The sequence below is a fragment of the Balearica regulorum genome, chromosome 5 (assembly GCF_011004875.1).
Source record: "Balearica regulorum gibbericeps isolate bBalReg1 chromosome 5, bBalReg1.pri, whole genome shotgun sequence".
Taxonomy (NCBI): domain Eukaryota; kingdom Metazoa; phylum Chordata; class Aves; order Gruiformes; family Gruidae; genus Balearica; species Balearica regulorum.
The window spans coordinates 31,144,788-31,161,660 of NC_046188.1; the positions used below are offsets into that span (position 1 = coordinate 31,144,788).

Genomic DNA, 16,873 nt, shown 5'->3' on the forward strand with positions numbered 1-16,873 from the left:
GAGGAGGGTGGTATGTAAATTATAAAGCGTTGCTATGAGAAAAGGCATCTTGACGTAAAAGGGAGGTCACCAGTTTAAGGTATGTGGGTTTAAGGTATGTGGCACTTCTGATACTCCCAGTAGTCTCCTCCCTTTGGCAAGAATTAGGTTATTTTGAAGGTCTAAAGCTTCCACCCATGCTAATGTGAGTAGTTACATATTGGAGGATGTGTTCTCTGGAACTAGAAGTTGAATTTCTTCTGTATCAGACCATTATATCCATTGGTTTATGATATAGGAAAGATTTGTCTCAGAAGAACACTGTGACCCAGCCACCATATCAAACATGTAACAGTCAAGGCTATACTAATGAATATTATTATATATTATTAATTAGTTGGAGCCTGTGTATTTAGCCTATTTATAAGTGTTTAGAAGAGAGTAGGAGAATTTGTGGTGAATGTATGTATGTATATGTGTGTAGATGTATATGTAGATGTATACACACAGGCACATGTAAATACATGGTACACTTGTATATGCTTTAATATAGTAGTTTTCCATCATGAAGAAAACTCTTCTGAGAATAAAATATAATGATGGGAGTAAATTAGAATGATATGTTGGTTTTTTTCTTTGGCATATTTGTTCCTCTTAATCCTCATGGTCAAAATATACTTGAATAGTTAAAAATTTACACTGTGTGTGAATGAATCCACTCCTAAGTGAAAGTTTTGAAAACCTGAAGGTTTGAAAGAGAGGAAAGAATTTATAAGTACACACAACAATTATCATGTTTTCCTCTCAATTGGAATATTAAACTTATTAAACTTGACATACTAAAAGGACACTGTTGCAAATGATGTAGACCTGGTGTTACATGCAGTACCATCTACGAACCATAATTATGTACTTATGCTACTGATTATCATTAGTCTGAAGCTACTTGGAAATTAAGGTTAACATTATGAATCTGTGTTTTTAATTGAAAAGCTGCATAAATGAGTAAGGTGCTTAAGTTCTGCAAAAACTGCAGCAAGAAATCTTTATAGATTATTCATAATTCTCAGTAGGTTGTGTCAGAAATGCTGACTTATTCAGACCAAGACAGAACATTTTGAGGACAGCTGGCCCTAATTCTGAATTGTTTCTGGAATTTGGTTAAAAAACTTGTATGAATGAGTGTCCTGGTATACTCTCTATAAATACTCATTGCACTGTAGAGTTACAAGAAAACATCTTTAATTATATGACTCTCTTGTTTGCTGATACATTCTGATATGAAATATCTGTTTTGCAAAGCTACATATTTTAAAACTGTTGAAAACATTAAAACTGCCAGTGAAGAAATACAGTAAGTTTCATATCTACTGCAGGCTATACTTCTCTAAGAGCTTGTAGTCATCAGTGTACCCACGCTGATGATTCAGAACATTACACATGCGCACACACACGCGTGCAAGCAGAAAGAAAATATGTTTACAGTAGGTACAGGGATGGGCTTTAGCTTAGAGAAATGAAGTAGCTTTCTGATTTCACCTTTATTTCAGGAAATCCTGGTGTCATTTACCAGATTTTCAGAAGTGCTCTCACTTATGGCTTCTATATGTCTTTTGCTTTGGGCTTTTGCACTGAATGTGTTTCAATTCCCCCCCCCCCCTTTTTTTTTAAGTGTGCATAAGCTTTGTCACTTCTCCTGTATCAGATCTGTCCTTTGGACTCCATTCTTCTGCAGTACTTGTGAGATAAGTTTTATGGCAGTTTATACTGTGGTACCAATCAAAGCATGCACTTTGGAATGTCTTTCATTTTTCTACAGTCTGTGTGAATATACTAAAAAATATCATCCTTGCTCACAAAATCATATCATTCAGTATTAGTATTGGTGTGGCACTTGAATCACTGGTAACAAAATATAGCTTCTGTTTGGGACCACTGAATTCAATCAGATACCTATCAATTCTTTAAATAGGACTAAAATAAATGTTATTTTTATCCCTATTTACTATGTAAAGTCACAGCAGTTGAGAGAGAAGTAGTTCCTGGAGACCTTTCATAGATGGAATTATTAACTAAGTTATGGTTTCAGAACCTTTTGTCGATGCGTGAACCAGAAAGAAGCCAACTGTAGTTCACAATGCTAAATTTACCTTGTAAGTCTGGCTTCTAGAAAAATGCCATTTATGAAGTGAAGGAATTATACCCTAACTTATGAAATTGTGGCATTTGAAAAATCTTTGAGACAGGATAATGTGGAATCCTGCAAAGGGTACTTCAATTATCCTTTCATAGGGAACCACTACATGCAGACACAGTTTCAGTTTGGGTATAAGTGTTTTCATTTGCCAATAAAGCATTTCATTTGAGCTGAAAATTGACTGGGAGCTGCATTTAAGTGCAGCTTTAAAGATCTACCTTCAAAGAATAAAATCTGGGCAATATCTTTTTTCTTTTTTTTTTTTTTAAATTCTTAACTTGGTAGTGTACAACTCATCAACAGAAATGCTAAAAACATGTAGAACTAGGAGGAGGTAACCCAGATTTTCTACCTATCATAGCTCAAATGCAATTCTTTTTTGCATTCTATGCTATAACATAGAATGAGAGTATAAAATAATTGCACATTCCTGCTTGCTTCTAAAGTAACATGGTTTTCTGTCTTTTTCTCCCCCTTATTTCTTTGTTCTGTTTTTTCTTCTTTCCAACTTCCTGTCTCAGTCTCCTGTCAGCCCTGGCTATGAGGTATGTATGTACTGAATTTACTCTACTCCCTACCATACTATCAGGAGCATCCTCTTTTATGATTACCAGTGTCAATGTGAAGAAATGCAGGAATTTAATCAGATTAGTATATTATAATCTTCAGAACTCAAAAGCATTTTTTTTCTTTTAGAAAGAGTAAACTCAGTGTGAGACCCCAAAGTCCAGATTCCAAAGTGAAGATCATAATTCTTATACTAAACAGTAAAATTAGCTAACATTAAAATATTTTGATACAAAAGTGGCTTTGTCATTTCTTATGCATGATAGAGGTCATTGGTTGGTCTGAAGCTGGTTTTTTTACTGGTAGTAACACATTGAAAGAAAATTTTAACTTCACTTTTAGAACATTGGGAATTTGATGGAGCAATGTAGAAAATAAACATTTTATTTTAAGCTGAACAAACCTGACCTTTAAGTGCTCACCGGCAATAAACTTCTAATACCATAATGCATTGTAATAGCTTTTTGTCAGAATATGGTTTCATAGAAAAAAAAAACCAAAAACAGTCAAGGATTCTGTATTTCTGTGGAAATAACATGAACAGTGTACAACTAAGTTACAGCTATATATAAAAAGAGTATCAAGTCTAATGAGAAACAGTATTTCATGTCAAAGGTTGTCCTCTTTGGCTTTCAATAGGGATTTTCCAAAGAAGTTTGTTTCATGTTTAAAGTTTCAAAAGTTTTTGAAACTATGAAATGTTGGCACCTTTCCCTTGCAGCATATATTTGAGATGCAGCCAGAGAAGATCAGGCTTTGCAAATGTTTTCCTTTTTAGAAATACTACATAGTTAACCTGAGCAATGCTTTCTTACGCTGAAATGAAGATTATCATGGCCAAACATCTTCAAAAGAAATCTCTTCAAAAAGAAAATAACTTTATTTCTTCCTAAAACACATATATTCTCATTGTAGTATGCCTAAGTATCATAGTGTGCCCCAGAATTACAACTCCACAGAATACCCATAAAACAATACAAACAAACATATATAGAACAGGGGTTTTCGAATATCTAAGATAATTTTATTCTAAGTATGTGCTATCTGAAAAATGATTAATCCATCAATCTGGATAGATTACTGTAAATTAATAGTAATTAAAAATATAAATAAAAATAAAAAGTAATGAAAAAAATTTTTGAGGAAAAACAAAATTGTGTTTCTTTTGTAAAAAGAAAATATATTAACCATCTATCTTTTTATTTTAAAATACATTTATATGACACAATAGAATTTTATTTCTATTTATTTTTATATATGTTTCCATTATTTTGGTAAACTTATTCATTCTTCTAGAAGTGATGAATGGTGATGTGTTAAGGTAATTTTATAGACACATCAGAAGTAATTTCTCAGAAAAAGCCTAGCTGAGCTTTACCTTTAAAATAGGAATGCTGTGTCTTCCAGGGCACAAGTAAGTGCAATATTAGAGTTACTTACATATTATCTTTTTTTTTTTTTTTGATGAAGAATCAGCAATTTTTTTTACTTAATTTAAAATTTAAATAATTTTATTTAAAAAGACTATTTACATATCACTGACAGAATACAAAGCACCAGGTGTTGCCTGCCTCTGTAAATCTGTTATAAGCAGAGCTAGCTTGAGGCTTCTCAGCTATATATAGAAGAGTGATTTTGCAGAACTAGGACAGTGGAGTCTCTGGGAGGGAATTGTCTTGAGTTGTAGGTGGCCATTTTCTCTTTCTTCCCTTGTACCCAGCTCTTAATACAGCTGCTCTTTCCTCTCCCTCCACTGAAATAAGGAGTCCTCATTTCCAGTGACTCCAAAATTCCCACTGTACAAAGCCTTCCTTTTCCGCACTCAGACAGAAGACGTATCTCCTTTTCCCAGTTCCTTTTCCCTGTTGAGCCTCATGTGCCTCCCCAGCTCACTGGACTAGAGAAGAGGAGCCCTTGAGGGAGGGGTTAAGGAAGAGCTAGGGTGTTGCAGCTGAGAGCAGCTTCCTGCCTTAAGCGAGTTGTAATTAGTAGGAGTCCTTTTCTGTGGCTAGAGTAGAGTTCATTAGACCGAAGATCCTCAGAGGCAAAATTAATATTTCCTCTTGAAGAAAGACACTCAAGTTAACTCTGAATTAATACCACTCATAGTTACCTTCTATTCTTGTCACCCCTGAGTTATCCTTCCATGCTCCAGTGATGTACATTTTCTTCTCTCTTTTATGAGAACTTATTTTCAATGTGCTTGTTTGTTTAGTAAAAACCCCTATGCTATTTTGTGGAGTGATCCTGGAAATTTTCTGAGGTCCAAAGTCAGATGTTATTTAAAAATACTAAAAGTGTAAAATATAAGCTGTGAACTAAACCAATCCTAAGTAATGTTGACATTGATTCACTAGGTGTATCTAGGGTCATGCACTGAACAGAACTGAGAATCAAGAACTCGGTGAATCTGACACTGAAAGTTAAATAGGAATTTAAGTTAATTCCACAGTCTTTTAGGTATTATTTTTTAGTTTTCTTGCTATTGTACAATTATTTAAAATATTAAAACAATAACGCAACAAAAACCATTTAAAAATGTAGTTCATTTTTCTTAAAGCATGGCATGTCTATGACATGCAAAGTCCAACTGAACCCTGAAACATTGTAGGATACAGCAAGTAAATTTGGAATGGCTTACCTTACACACTGCTGTGCCATAAAATAATAGTAGTCCCTGTACTAGCTGCCATGCACTAAATACTGTAGGACTGAAATTCTTGTGACTACTTCAAACTACATTAGAGCTTTGCTGACCTAATTTGCACCAGTGTGATTGTTTCAGAAGTTCATTACAATTAGATGAGATCTAAAAGATGATCGAGTTAATTATTTTAAGTTGAAAGAATGCTTTACGAAAGCATTAAATATTGTATCACTTGTGCACCTAGTATTTTCCAAATATCTGGGAAGACAGGTAGAAGATAAGATGGTAAACAGCTTAAGATGTACATGTTCTGAAATTTCATATGTGCCATGTCTGCTGATGTTTTTGAGTGCAACATAAACCCTTGGAGAGGTTTTATGGCTGTTTGGTTCTTCAGCTTGGGCGAGAGGTTCAGGTTATTCTTGTCCTCAGGTAATTGCACCTTGTTCTTAAATCCGCTGGTTTTTAGGAAAGATATACAATAATAATAGTTGTCAGCTTATGATCCATCATAGAAGTCTTGAACTGAGGCTTGAACTGAGGACTTGCAGATGCTCTGCGACTGTGACAGTAGGAATTCTTTAGGAGTGTACGGTACGTCTAAGCAACCATACATGCAGAGCTAAGTGTTTGTAGTTTCTAAATACTAACACAAGCGTTTGCACATATTGAAAATGCAAAAAACTGACAACCCTGCAGCACACATTTTTCTTTCCTATACCATCTCTGAAACATCATCTTAGTGCTGGGTCTTGTGAAATGGTACAAGATCCCAAAGTGCAATTTGTATTTTGAGGAATAGAGGCAATCAGTGCAACCTTTTATCTCGTCTTACCTGGCTCAAACATAGTCAATGGTGCTTTCCCTTCTAATATATAAGATTGTTTTTCTACATTGGTAACACCCTGCTGCCCCCAAACTTCCTCCCTTTGGACAAGCCTTGCCAAGCTGGTTTGGCTAGACCTCCCCTGTCCAGTGCCAAAACTGTTTCCAAACCGGAGACTGTGGTTAAGCCCAAAGCCCTGCTGGTTATCGCTGATTCGGTAAGGATGGTATAGAGATGGTATCAGATGGGATGCATTTATGCAGACACTGGGGGGAAAAAAAGGCAATATGTGATAGGGTGAACCAGAACTGTACAAAGATTTCCTGAAGGGTTTTTTCTTGAATTATAACTTGGCGATGCCACCTGTGTATCATGGTATGTGCCTTTTTTATTTCTTTCTTATTAGTTCTATGCAGTAGGCACAACTGAGCTGCTGAGTCTGGCTTATGATGTCGGCATTCTAGTAGTGCAAGAGACTTACATGAAAATACTTTATTACTTAAAATTATTATAATTAAAATTATGAACCCAATAATAGAAGATCGAACTAAACCTAAGATTCTTTGAGGAACTTGGGTCTGTAAGATGCAGGAAAAAAGCTCAGTGCTAGCTGAGCCCTAATATGCCTCCTGTCACTAGCAAATCCTTTGTCAACAAAGGGCTTTTGTTTGGGGAAATCCCTCACTCTGAGAAGTTGGCATAGTCACACAAGGACTGCTGAAACCCAGTAATCTTCCCCTTACTTTACAAAATAAGGCAAGTTACAGACAGAACATTCATACCACCGTTCTTATATTGATGTCTGAGTGGAGGAACAGGGTACATAATAATTTCCATCTGTGGATAGTTTAATATTAGCAGTTTGTACTGGAGTCAGTTCTTTGATGTGTTTACACATGTGACACTGAAGTGTTTTTCAGACCAGAGTTATCTAACTATGGTGCTTGTAGGATTAAATCATACACTTGACTTAAAGAGAAGAGTGCAAAAAGCCTTGAAAGACAACACAGCTGATTGCATTCTAAGTGTGGTATTTCAGTATATTTAACTGAAGATTTGTTTCCTTGAATTCACTTAATTACAGTCACATAGTTTAATTTGTAAAAGAAAGTCAACATTTGCATTGCATTAAAACACAGTAGTTCCTGTGGTTACATAGATATCTAGCACGTCATTTGACAGTAGCTTCCTGTGAAGAAGTTGTATATGAACATATATGACTTTATCCTCTGCTTTCAGTATAGGAAGGAAATGCGTGTTTCAACAAGTGTGCTTCAACGCTGAAAATGAAACTTCACGCGCACAGTTACTGCTGTTTGGTTTTTTTAAATATACATCACTTTTCTCAGTTGTCCAAGTAAATTAAAAATCTAGCTCGTGTTAGTTTGCTTCTTTTGTTAAGGCAAACATTTCAAAAATGTGGGAATACCTGTGTGTTTTTTGATTTAATATCTCAGTGTAAAGTACAGGAATAATGTCACCATACTTTTTAGATATTGAGCCTACAAAAGGTTAGCGCTTCTTTGTGAACAGTCTTGAAAAGTTATGTATTTAGGACCATATATGACATGTAGCCTATTCTCTTCTGAGTGAAATTGACTGACTTGAATGTGTTTCTACAAGCATGGCTTAAAATAAGATCATCAAATGTCAAAATTGAAGTATCTATTTTCTGACTCTTCTAGCACATGAAGCTCTTCAGTAAAGTTTTGTCAGGATCCCTGGGACATTTTTAGTGGGACTGTTGAAATTTTTTAAAAGAAGACAGGCAAACAGCACTCTGTTTTATGTGGAGCTGGATTGCAGGGCTGTTCCTTGTCTTTGCTCCCAAGAGGCCAACTCTGCATCCAGGCTGTCAGCTTTTATTGCTTCCCACTAGTCCCTTCAGCATCTCCCTAAACTTTCTTTGATTTCTTCGTCTGGGAGGGATAGAAGTGGTGCTAGAAGACAGTCAGACTCACCCGGGTAAAGAGAACAGCTGAATCCATTGGCAGGGAATCAGTATTTATTTCAGTTTCTTAATTTTATTTTGCAATGGATTTGGACAAGTTAAAAACACAGACAGAGGGATCTCCTGCTGAGGGATTTTACCTCTGGAGTAACAGTTATATGGAGGATTGTCTCCTTCCTGCAATGACAGTGTTCTGCACAATGACTTTGCGCTTCTGGCTACTGTAGACAAACTTGTTGTGTCCTTAAATAGCTTTTAACAAAGCTCACCACAAACCATAAGTAGCTTCAGTATATTCAAAAAATTTGAAGAAATTGAACAAGAAGGAGGGGCAAGACATCAGCTAATAAGAGTCATGCAGAATGCCCTATGTTGGAGAAAAGCTTGGCATCTCTCTGTTTTTGGAATTAAAAAAAAAAAACAAAAACAAAATTTTTTTTTCAAAATAAAAGAGTAAGCAAGCACTGGATTCTATTAGATATTCTCATAGTTTAAGGCATAATTGAATTGAAGTCTCTGGATGAGATCAATGTCACTGGCATGGTTGGACATCTGTACAGTTAAATATCTGCACATGTTTCTTTGTGCTGTTGTCACTTGGAAAATCATATTCTGAGCAGTTAAAGTATAGATTACCTTGCTGGGATGATTGTGCTAAAGGGCTGTGTAGTGTTTGGAGCCACGCAGGCTGTTAGTTTCCATGGTGTAATCCAGTTAAGCAATCATTTCCTGGGAAGTTTCCAGATTTGCTGACTCAGTAGTCTGGCTGACTACCAGGAAAAACTAATTTATCTTTCTGACAAACCAGGCACACCGGCTGAAGAAGAAGGTGCTTTGTGGACGAGATTCTTGCTTTTGCACTAAAATAGGATAGTTCCTGTTTTCCTTTTCTTACAGGGACTTTAAATTGAGGCATCTGTCTGATGCTGGGAGTGCTGAAACTTAAAGTTGAGGGATATTGACAGGAGTTTTGGAAGATATTGGAAGGAGAAGCTTTTCATTGACAAGATGGAGGAAGAACTCCTCCTCCTAATCGGTCATCAGCCGGGTGTGGAGTGACCTCTCTCTCTGCTGCTGCCGCCAGCTTCCCTTCCCTTGCTACCTCTGAGCAGAAGCAGGGGGTCACGGTGCCTTCAGCTGGATGAGGGAAGGGGCGTGAGTCCATCGTATCAGTCCTGGGCGTGCAGGAGACCGGATCCATGACTGCTGATGTCTTTTCTAGTAAGGGAGAAGGTGAAACTCACCTTTACCTCTTGACCTGAAGACACTGTAAATTAAGAATTGCGGGTGTGTTACATGGAGTGCTATGCTGCTGTTGCGTAGCAGCCCAGTGCTTGCAGAATGGCAAAGAAAAGCTGAAATACTTCTGTAAACAGAAAAAGCTGACAAATATTTTCTACAATTTCTTTGAATGAATTTAGGCCTACCTATTTCCTTTTACTCGTTTTGAGGTAAAGGCTGTGAAATTTTGTTTTTACGTTACTGAGCTTGTTATGCATTCTCAATATATTATTTTTAACAGAAATACAAGCAGCAGTTTGAATAGTAAAATCATGTTAAATTGTGGTAGATAGGGACCAGTCTTGATATCCTGCAGTAGGTCTTCCAGTGCTTATCTTTTGTTTAGTATCCGTTTCTGCTGGAACGGTAGGAACACTTCTAAATTCCTAGCAAAAATGTAGTTAGTCATTTATTCTCTAACATCGCTCGGCAGCCATGTCAAATGAGACTTGAAGTAAATCCTTCAAAAATTATAACTGCATTGACCGATACAGATTTCAAAAAATAAGTTTAATAAACTATAGGACAAAAACCATATCAATAGTAACTTGGTATTTGATCAAAACTGATGATATGATGAATGATTGCTGCAATTATCTTTCAGAACGGATTGAGTTAGTGTAGAGCACACTTTTTGTGCAACCTGACATTTTTTTTAGAACCATCCAGAAGCATATACTAGCTCATTAAAACTGAGAAACTTGCCATCAAACTGAAAAAGCGAAAAATATAGCAAATAATTTTTCCCACACTCATACTGCATCACACCTGAGATTTGATCGGACATCATCTAGGCAGTTCATCTCCGTGGTCAAAGCCAAAGCTGTAGGGAAGCCTGTCTCTCTCTCTTAATCCTGTGAGTGCCTGGGATTAGTCTCAGTGCATTTCAGCACCACTGCTGAAGTTTCTATAACCTATGAGACATTTGGTGAGGAAAAACTGGACCAAATCAGCTTTCTAAAATCTTTTGAGCATTAGGTTAACTAGATGTAGGTAATTTGGACTTCTAAAGAGCTTTTAGCTGTATTCAGTTGCCAGAATATTTTTTGATTGGACAATAATTTGGAAAATGAAGGCAAAGAATGACAATACAACATAGATTTAGTTTAGGTGATATTAGACAGGGTTCTAAGAGAGATCATCATATTAGGTGATACTTGGATCACTTGTACTTCAGACAAGAGTAAGTTTGTCAAGAAATAGTTCTAGTGGCAAGAACAGTAAACTGAAATATTAATTTGTTGCAGTGACATAATGAAAGCAAACAATAGAACTCTTTCCCCCTAGAAATTCTTACTCCTTTTCAAATAAAGTACATTTTAAGAGAATGGTGTCACTAGGAGTGAAAAGTCCACCAAATGTCTATATTCGAGACAAAGACAGCAAGCTGTTGTGACTAATTCCTTGCAGGTGGTGATTAGAGTTAAGGCAATTCTTTAAAGAATTCCTTTATTCAAAAAGGAAATACTTATATTAAAATGTACTATGTCACATGTATAACTGTTCTTATTGTGAGACTGAAGAGCATATCCAGAGCTAGATATCTGACCATAGCATAGGGCTGAGAATGTAACTTGTAGGGCACTGCACTAAGAGTGAAGTACCATCAACCTGCGCCAAACCCGCCCCTATTCTACGTACAAGACTGAGAGGACCCCATAAGTATTTCTGGGTCCTCTTGGGAGCTTCGTCCTGTCCACAAGTACTGAGGATGTAATTTGCAGGTAGTTTGTACAAGCTGAGCAATGCAGTTCGCACGGTATATGTGGGCTCATTCTTCCTTCCTGCTGGGGTTCTACCCTCCCTACCAAAGTCCTGTTCATGTTGACTTCATAAGACTTAATGCAATCTGCCTTGGAAATATTAGGCAAACAATGTTGCTAACTAACATATATTAAATTAATTTAGTCCTAAACTAACATTACTTTGAGTTTTTTTCTCATATGCATAAGTGCTTTACAGAGCATGAAGGTCTAAAACTCAGGAAGTAAACACATAATATCAAAGTACATACTCATACTTTTTCCACTGTTAGTTGTGATAAAGACAGATACTTTCTTATACTTGTTTAAATCTAGTTAGTTTGTGGTGATCACACGTACCTGGCTCATACAATGTATTTTGCATATTTCTCCTTGATTTGACAGGACTCCATTAATACAATGAATAAGCATGTGATGTTGGCATTGTTGTCAGTTAGCAGGGTAGCTCTAATGTTCAGCAAATCTATTGCATGTGTGTCTTTGGAAAGACAGTTAGTTCTGCAGTATAACCAAAAGAAAAATGTTGATCTGCACAGTAAGAAACCTGTCTGATCTTTGGAAGTGTCGTGGTTTTACCCCAGCCAGCAGCTGAGCACCACGCAGCCGCTTGTTCACTTCCCCCCCCGCCCCCAGTGGGATGGGGAGGAGAATGGGAAGGAAAGACCTGGTGGGTTGGTATAAGGACAGTTTACTAGGGTTGCAAAGGGAGAGGGGAAGACAAGACAAAACAAAACAAAACAGTACTTAACAGAGTATACGAAACTGGTGATACAGAATGCAGTTTCTCACCCGAGGACCGTACAACTCAGACCGCACACTCAGACCTATCCCGAAACCGGACTGTCCCCGAGCCACGCGTTCTGGAGCTGCTACCGCCCCTCCCTGGCTAGCCCCCTTTTATGCTGAGCATGATGTCACGTGGTATGGAATACCCCCTTTGGCTAGTTTGGGTCACCTATACTGTCTATGTCCCCTCCCAACTCCTTGTGCACCCCCAGCCATCCCGCTGGCAGGGCGGTGCGAGGAGCAGAAAAGGCCTTGGCCCCGCGTAAACACTGCTCAACAACAGGTCCATAGAACAAAAACATCTCTATATTATCAATGCTGTCTCCAGCACAAATCCAAAACATATCCCCACACTAGCTACTATGAAGAAAAATCAATCCTCTCAGCTGAAACCAGGACAGGAAGGAAGAAACTTCTTGGGATTTTTTTGTTGTTTACATATGGCAAATACACTATGAAGGCAAAGCCTGGAACTCCTTAATTTTTTCTGCCATCAAAATTACTTTTAAATTCCTCATTACTCCAAGATTGTCAGACAGAAGCATACAGAAATGTGTTTTTGTATTTTGGTGACCAGGAAATAATAATCAATCAGCCTTCTCGGATGAAGAATTTCCTATAACATTATTAGTTTGAAACAAAACAGTTTTTCAAGTTAGGCCAATCTGAAGTTTCAGCTACTACAGCTTTTAGAACAGTGCAAGGCTCACTGGGAGTGACTTATTTCTAGCCTTCAGTTATCAGATTGTTTGCAGATGACGGTGAGAAGATGCTGAGTTTTAAATGTCCTTTCCATATTAACTGTGCATGTAGTTTGGTTGTTTCTCAAGGGTGATTCTTAGGACAAGGCAGTTTTCTGGGTCAGTTGTTCTGGGATAATTACCATATTTACATCTCAATGAATTTAGTAGAGAAACTCGTTTCTTTCAGGAATTCTTTTGATTCCATACCTTAGACACTGTGTCTCACTTCATACATATTTATATATATATATTCATTTAAATACCTATTGTGATCTATTGTGCATAATCTAAATGTGGTAAGGTTAGCAATAGCAAAAATTATAAATAAAGGGGATGGAAAATACTAATCTGTTTTCTATCAAAAACCTACATGCACATAGAATAAGGTAATAATTTTCTTACTGTTTATACAAAAAATACAGCCTTTCAAAGTTACCTTTGATATAAAACAGAAAATAAGAGAGGTAAAAATGGCTTGTGTTTTTATCACAACACAAAATGCTTTCAGAGACATTTTTAGTGAATATTTTCATTTTGGTTTTAAAAAAATGTATTTTTAAATAGAAAGCTGTTTCAGTCACAGTGTGAAATGTATGATAGTAGTGTTGGCAAAGATATTGTTTGATATCATTCAAATTTTTCAAAAGCAGTCTGAGAGGGGTATGTTGCATGTTCTATTGCTGTTTTAAAGCATTTACATTACTTTTTATGACACATGACTTACTGTTCTTGAGGTGAGTGAATATGTGCATATGATATTCTTTTAGAAATAAGTACATCATGATTATTTCAAATGTTCTTTTTATGTATTTCACAGCAAAAGACGCCATCAGAATCATTCACTGGGCGAGAAAAGAGATCAAATTCACAGTCCTACATTGGACGGCCTATTCAGCTAGACAAGATCTTACTGTCCAAGGTTAAAGTGCCTCACACTTTTGTCATCCATTCTTACACACGGCCAACAGTTTGCCAGTACTGTAAGAAGCTTCTCAAAGGGCTTTTTAGACAGGGTTTGCAGTGCAAAGGTAAGTAAACGCCCTTTAGGAACATAAAAGCTAAGCATAATAAAATTAGTAAATTAGCATTTGAGTAGTTACTATGTAGCCTTACTCATGATTTCTTCACTAAACTGTCTAGATGTAGGCACATGTACAATTACTTTGGATTAAGCTGGAATCAAAATTACAGTAACTGCTGTTCTGCAGGAGCCGGCTGCATGGCTGTTCATTCTTACCCTGAGGTGTATCTGCAGTAGCTCACATCTTTTTCATTCAGGTGTAAATTATCTTGTACTTGGCACTAGGTGAGCCTGTGCTCACAGGAAGTTACAGCAGAATAGTTAACACAAAGGACTGTATTCTCACCTTCATTGCTTTTGATCGACAAAGTCTTATACTTGAATCAAAGCATGTGCCTGAGTCCCAGCAGTTCAGGGGTCTGGGTGAGTTGTAATGGAAATAAAATAAGATAAGCTTATATGAGAAATTAAAAAACACATTTTTTTCAATGTGACTAATGTGCTCTCAAGTCTCATGGTGCTGTACCTTAGTAGGTGCTGAAGTGAATCAAGTCCCTTGGATTGTAGCCTAGATTACTGGCTCACCTTATCTGAGAGTGCCCATAAATACAAAGCATTGTGCATGCTGGTGTTAGATAACATTGGCTACCAGATCCTTAAAATCACCTTCCTTCTATTAAAATAAATAATAAGGTATAAAATTATCAGTAGACTTTGTGTTGCTTCTTTGAACTAACACCCTGCAAAAATTCAAAGTTGCATTCATTGAACTTAAGATGTGATTCAACTAAAGCAAAGCCTCTATGAAGGCATCACCTCTTTCAGTTCATTTTGAATCCCAGTGGCATAAGCAAATATTAACTTGAGTTTTTTAACAAATTATTTGCCTACAGTTTGGCACGTCTGTACCTCATTTGATTTTTGGATCAATCTGAAGTTAAATAATTACAAGGATATAGAGAACCTTAGTATATTTCTTCCTTCCTGACGCTTTGCTTTTCCAGGTGTGTTAATAAGTTACAGCTCTTAGTTTAAGTAAAATGTTTTCCGTAAGCCAAAAGAAAACAGTTAAGATGACATCTAATAAAGTGTTACTTATGGACAGGAAAAAAGTGAAGGTAGAGTGAAATAAAAATATCTGGAAAATAAGGAAGGTATTGAAGGAACCCTGCGCTGAAAGCTGTCTAAAAGTTGCTTTGAGATGTAAAGAACAAATATTTTCTCACTTATAACTGTTGGCTAGGGTTCTGCTATTTCATTGTTCAGTCGTCAGTATTTGGTATGTAGTCAGTCTCTTCAGCTGCAGTGGATATACTGCAGCCCGATCTGGTTCTTTCACTGGAAAAGGAGCTCTGGCTTTGCAGCCAAGCACTCAGGTCTCCCAGTCGCTCCCCTAGAAGAGTAGAGCACATGCTTGAGTGCAGCTAGTGCCTCCACTCAACTGTCCTCAGTAATGCGTTCCTCTCCCCTCAGGGACGCACACTTCTAGCATCTTCATCCTGTCCCTTCCACTGGCAGGTGGTGTGCAGCCAGCCTAAGGAACGCTCTCCGGACACATTAACTTTGTATGAGTGAAATGGTAGGGCTTGACATTTATAGGCTGGATAGCAGGAAAGAAATATAATTGCGTCACAGAAAAAGAGAAATAATTTTACTGTATCCGTTTTTTTTCTTCTCAGACTGTAGGTTCAACTGTCACAAACGCTGTGCTCCTAAAGTGCCAAATAACTGCCTAGGAGAAGTTGCCATTAATGGAGGTAAGTTGCCTTAACAAGTGTTTCTGTCATTGTTTAAACCATCAGTTAAATAAAAGAGAAATGTAAAACTGTGACTTGTACAAAGACACATTTTCTATTGCTTGGGACTGGCCTTTCCTCCACAATATTTCTGTTGTCCATCGAAGATGAAGTGTGGGAGGAACCCTACGAGTGGTTCATACACCATCAGCTCCGAGCATGTGTCATCCAGATAGGTGGCACTACAGACAGGCTCACCTGTGCCACAGACTTGGTGTCAGCAGCAAAATGGCCAGGTGATCACGGCCTGTTGAATGCAGAATGCCAAAGTACAGCAAAAAGCCACATGTGTGAGAAGTTGACATTCACCTGTCAGATACAGGCTCAGAATTGCTTTTTGATCTGGGGAGGAAACAAAAGTTAGTTTCATGATAATCTTCCTGAGAAGGAGAAGTATACCTGGAAGAACTGGGAAGGTCATCCAGGAAAAAATTCCACTGCTTACTGTTGGTGTAGAACTAATCCTATCAGTTGCCAGAAATAAAGGCTTGAATATCTGCCGATTTTCCCATACACGTGCTGTCGGTTTTGTGTCAAGTATAGGAAAGTATGGGTAGGCTTGACAGACGGTATTGGAGAAAAACAGGGTGGTTGTAGAGGAGTTGTTGATTGCCTTGAAAATGTCACTTTTCTGTGCGATAAGGGAGTGAGGAGTGTGGTGATGTGTTCAGTTTCTAATGCATATTACTATGTTAAGTTGTCAGCCTAAACTGCATCTGAGGTTAATAAAGTATTGCCTTATTAGGCAATAAAGTTTTTCAAACTTTAAATCGGTGATCTACTTTATTGAAGAGATATCAAGAATTTCCAGAATTGGGAATGTTAACTAATACTTTTCATAGTATTTCTCATAGTAGTGTGACTGTATTACTACAAAGTTTTTCTGTTTAATGACAAGTAGTGTAGGCAAAAATATTTCAGATGCTGAGTATCCAACTTCAAACATGATTAGGTTCATAATTTTCTGGAAGGTTGACATTGCACTCCTACTGCATGTCCTCTCTGATGCACCTCCAAACCATTTATACCTCACTTAACCATTAACTGTCTCGTAACATAACTATTTCTTCAGGAGTGCAAGTAACAATGCTTATCAAAGTTTATGGCTTGATTTTCAAATCCAAGAGCTAAACAAACACCATGATATGTTAATTCCATTGATAACAGCATAGAATTTTCCCTGACATTTGCAGTCAGAGAAAGTAAGTAAATCTGCTTATCAATGATAAATTTTTTCCTGCATAGGTGCAGTTTTAGAGAGGAGTGCAAAACAGGGTTGATCAAAAGTGCTAAGAGAAGACAGGAAGGCAAGTCTT

General features: G+C 37.2%; 1 protein-coding gene across 3 annotated transcripts in view; it reads left to right on the forward strand.

Moving 5' to 3' along the window:
* Positions 1 to 16,873, forward strand: part of PRKD1 (protein kinase D1) — a 159,330-nt gene that overhangs the window by 111,807 nt on the left and 30,650 nt on the right. For 2 of the 3 annotated variants that reach the window (XM_075754072.1, XM_075754075.1), the window contains 3 exons: positions 2,698 to 2,721; positions 13,558 to 13,768; positions 15,441 to 15,518. In XM_075754072.1, coding sequence (XP_075610187.1) covers positions 2,698 to 2,721; positions 13,558 to 13,768; positions 15,441 to 15,518 — 313 coding nt within the window. The remainder of the gene's footprint in view (positions 1 to 2,697; positions 2,722 to 13,557; positions 13,769 to 15,440; positions 15,519 to 16,873) is intronic. The other variant, XM_075754073.1, reaches the window with a different exon arrangement.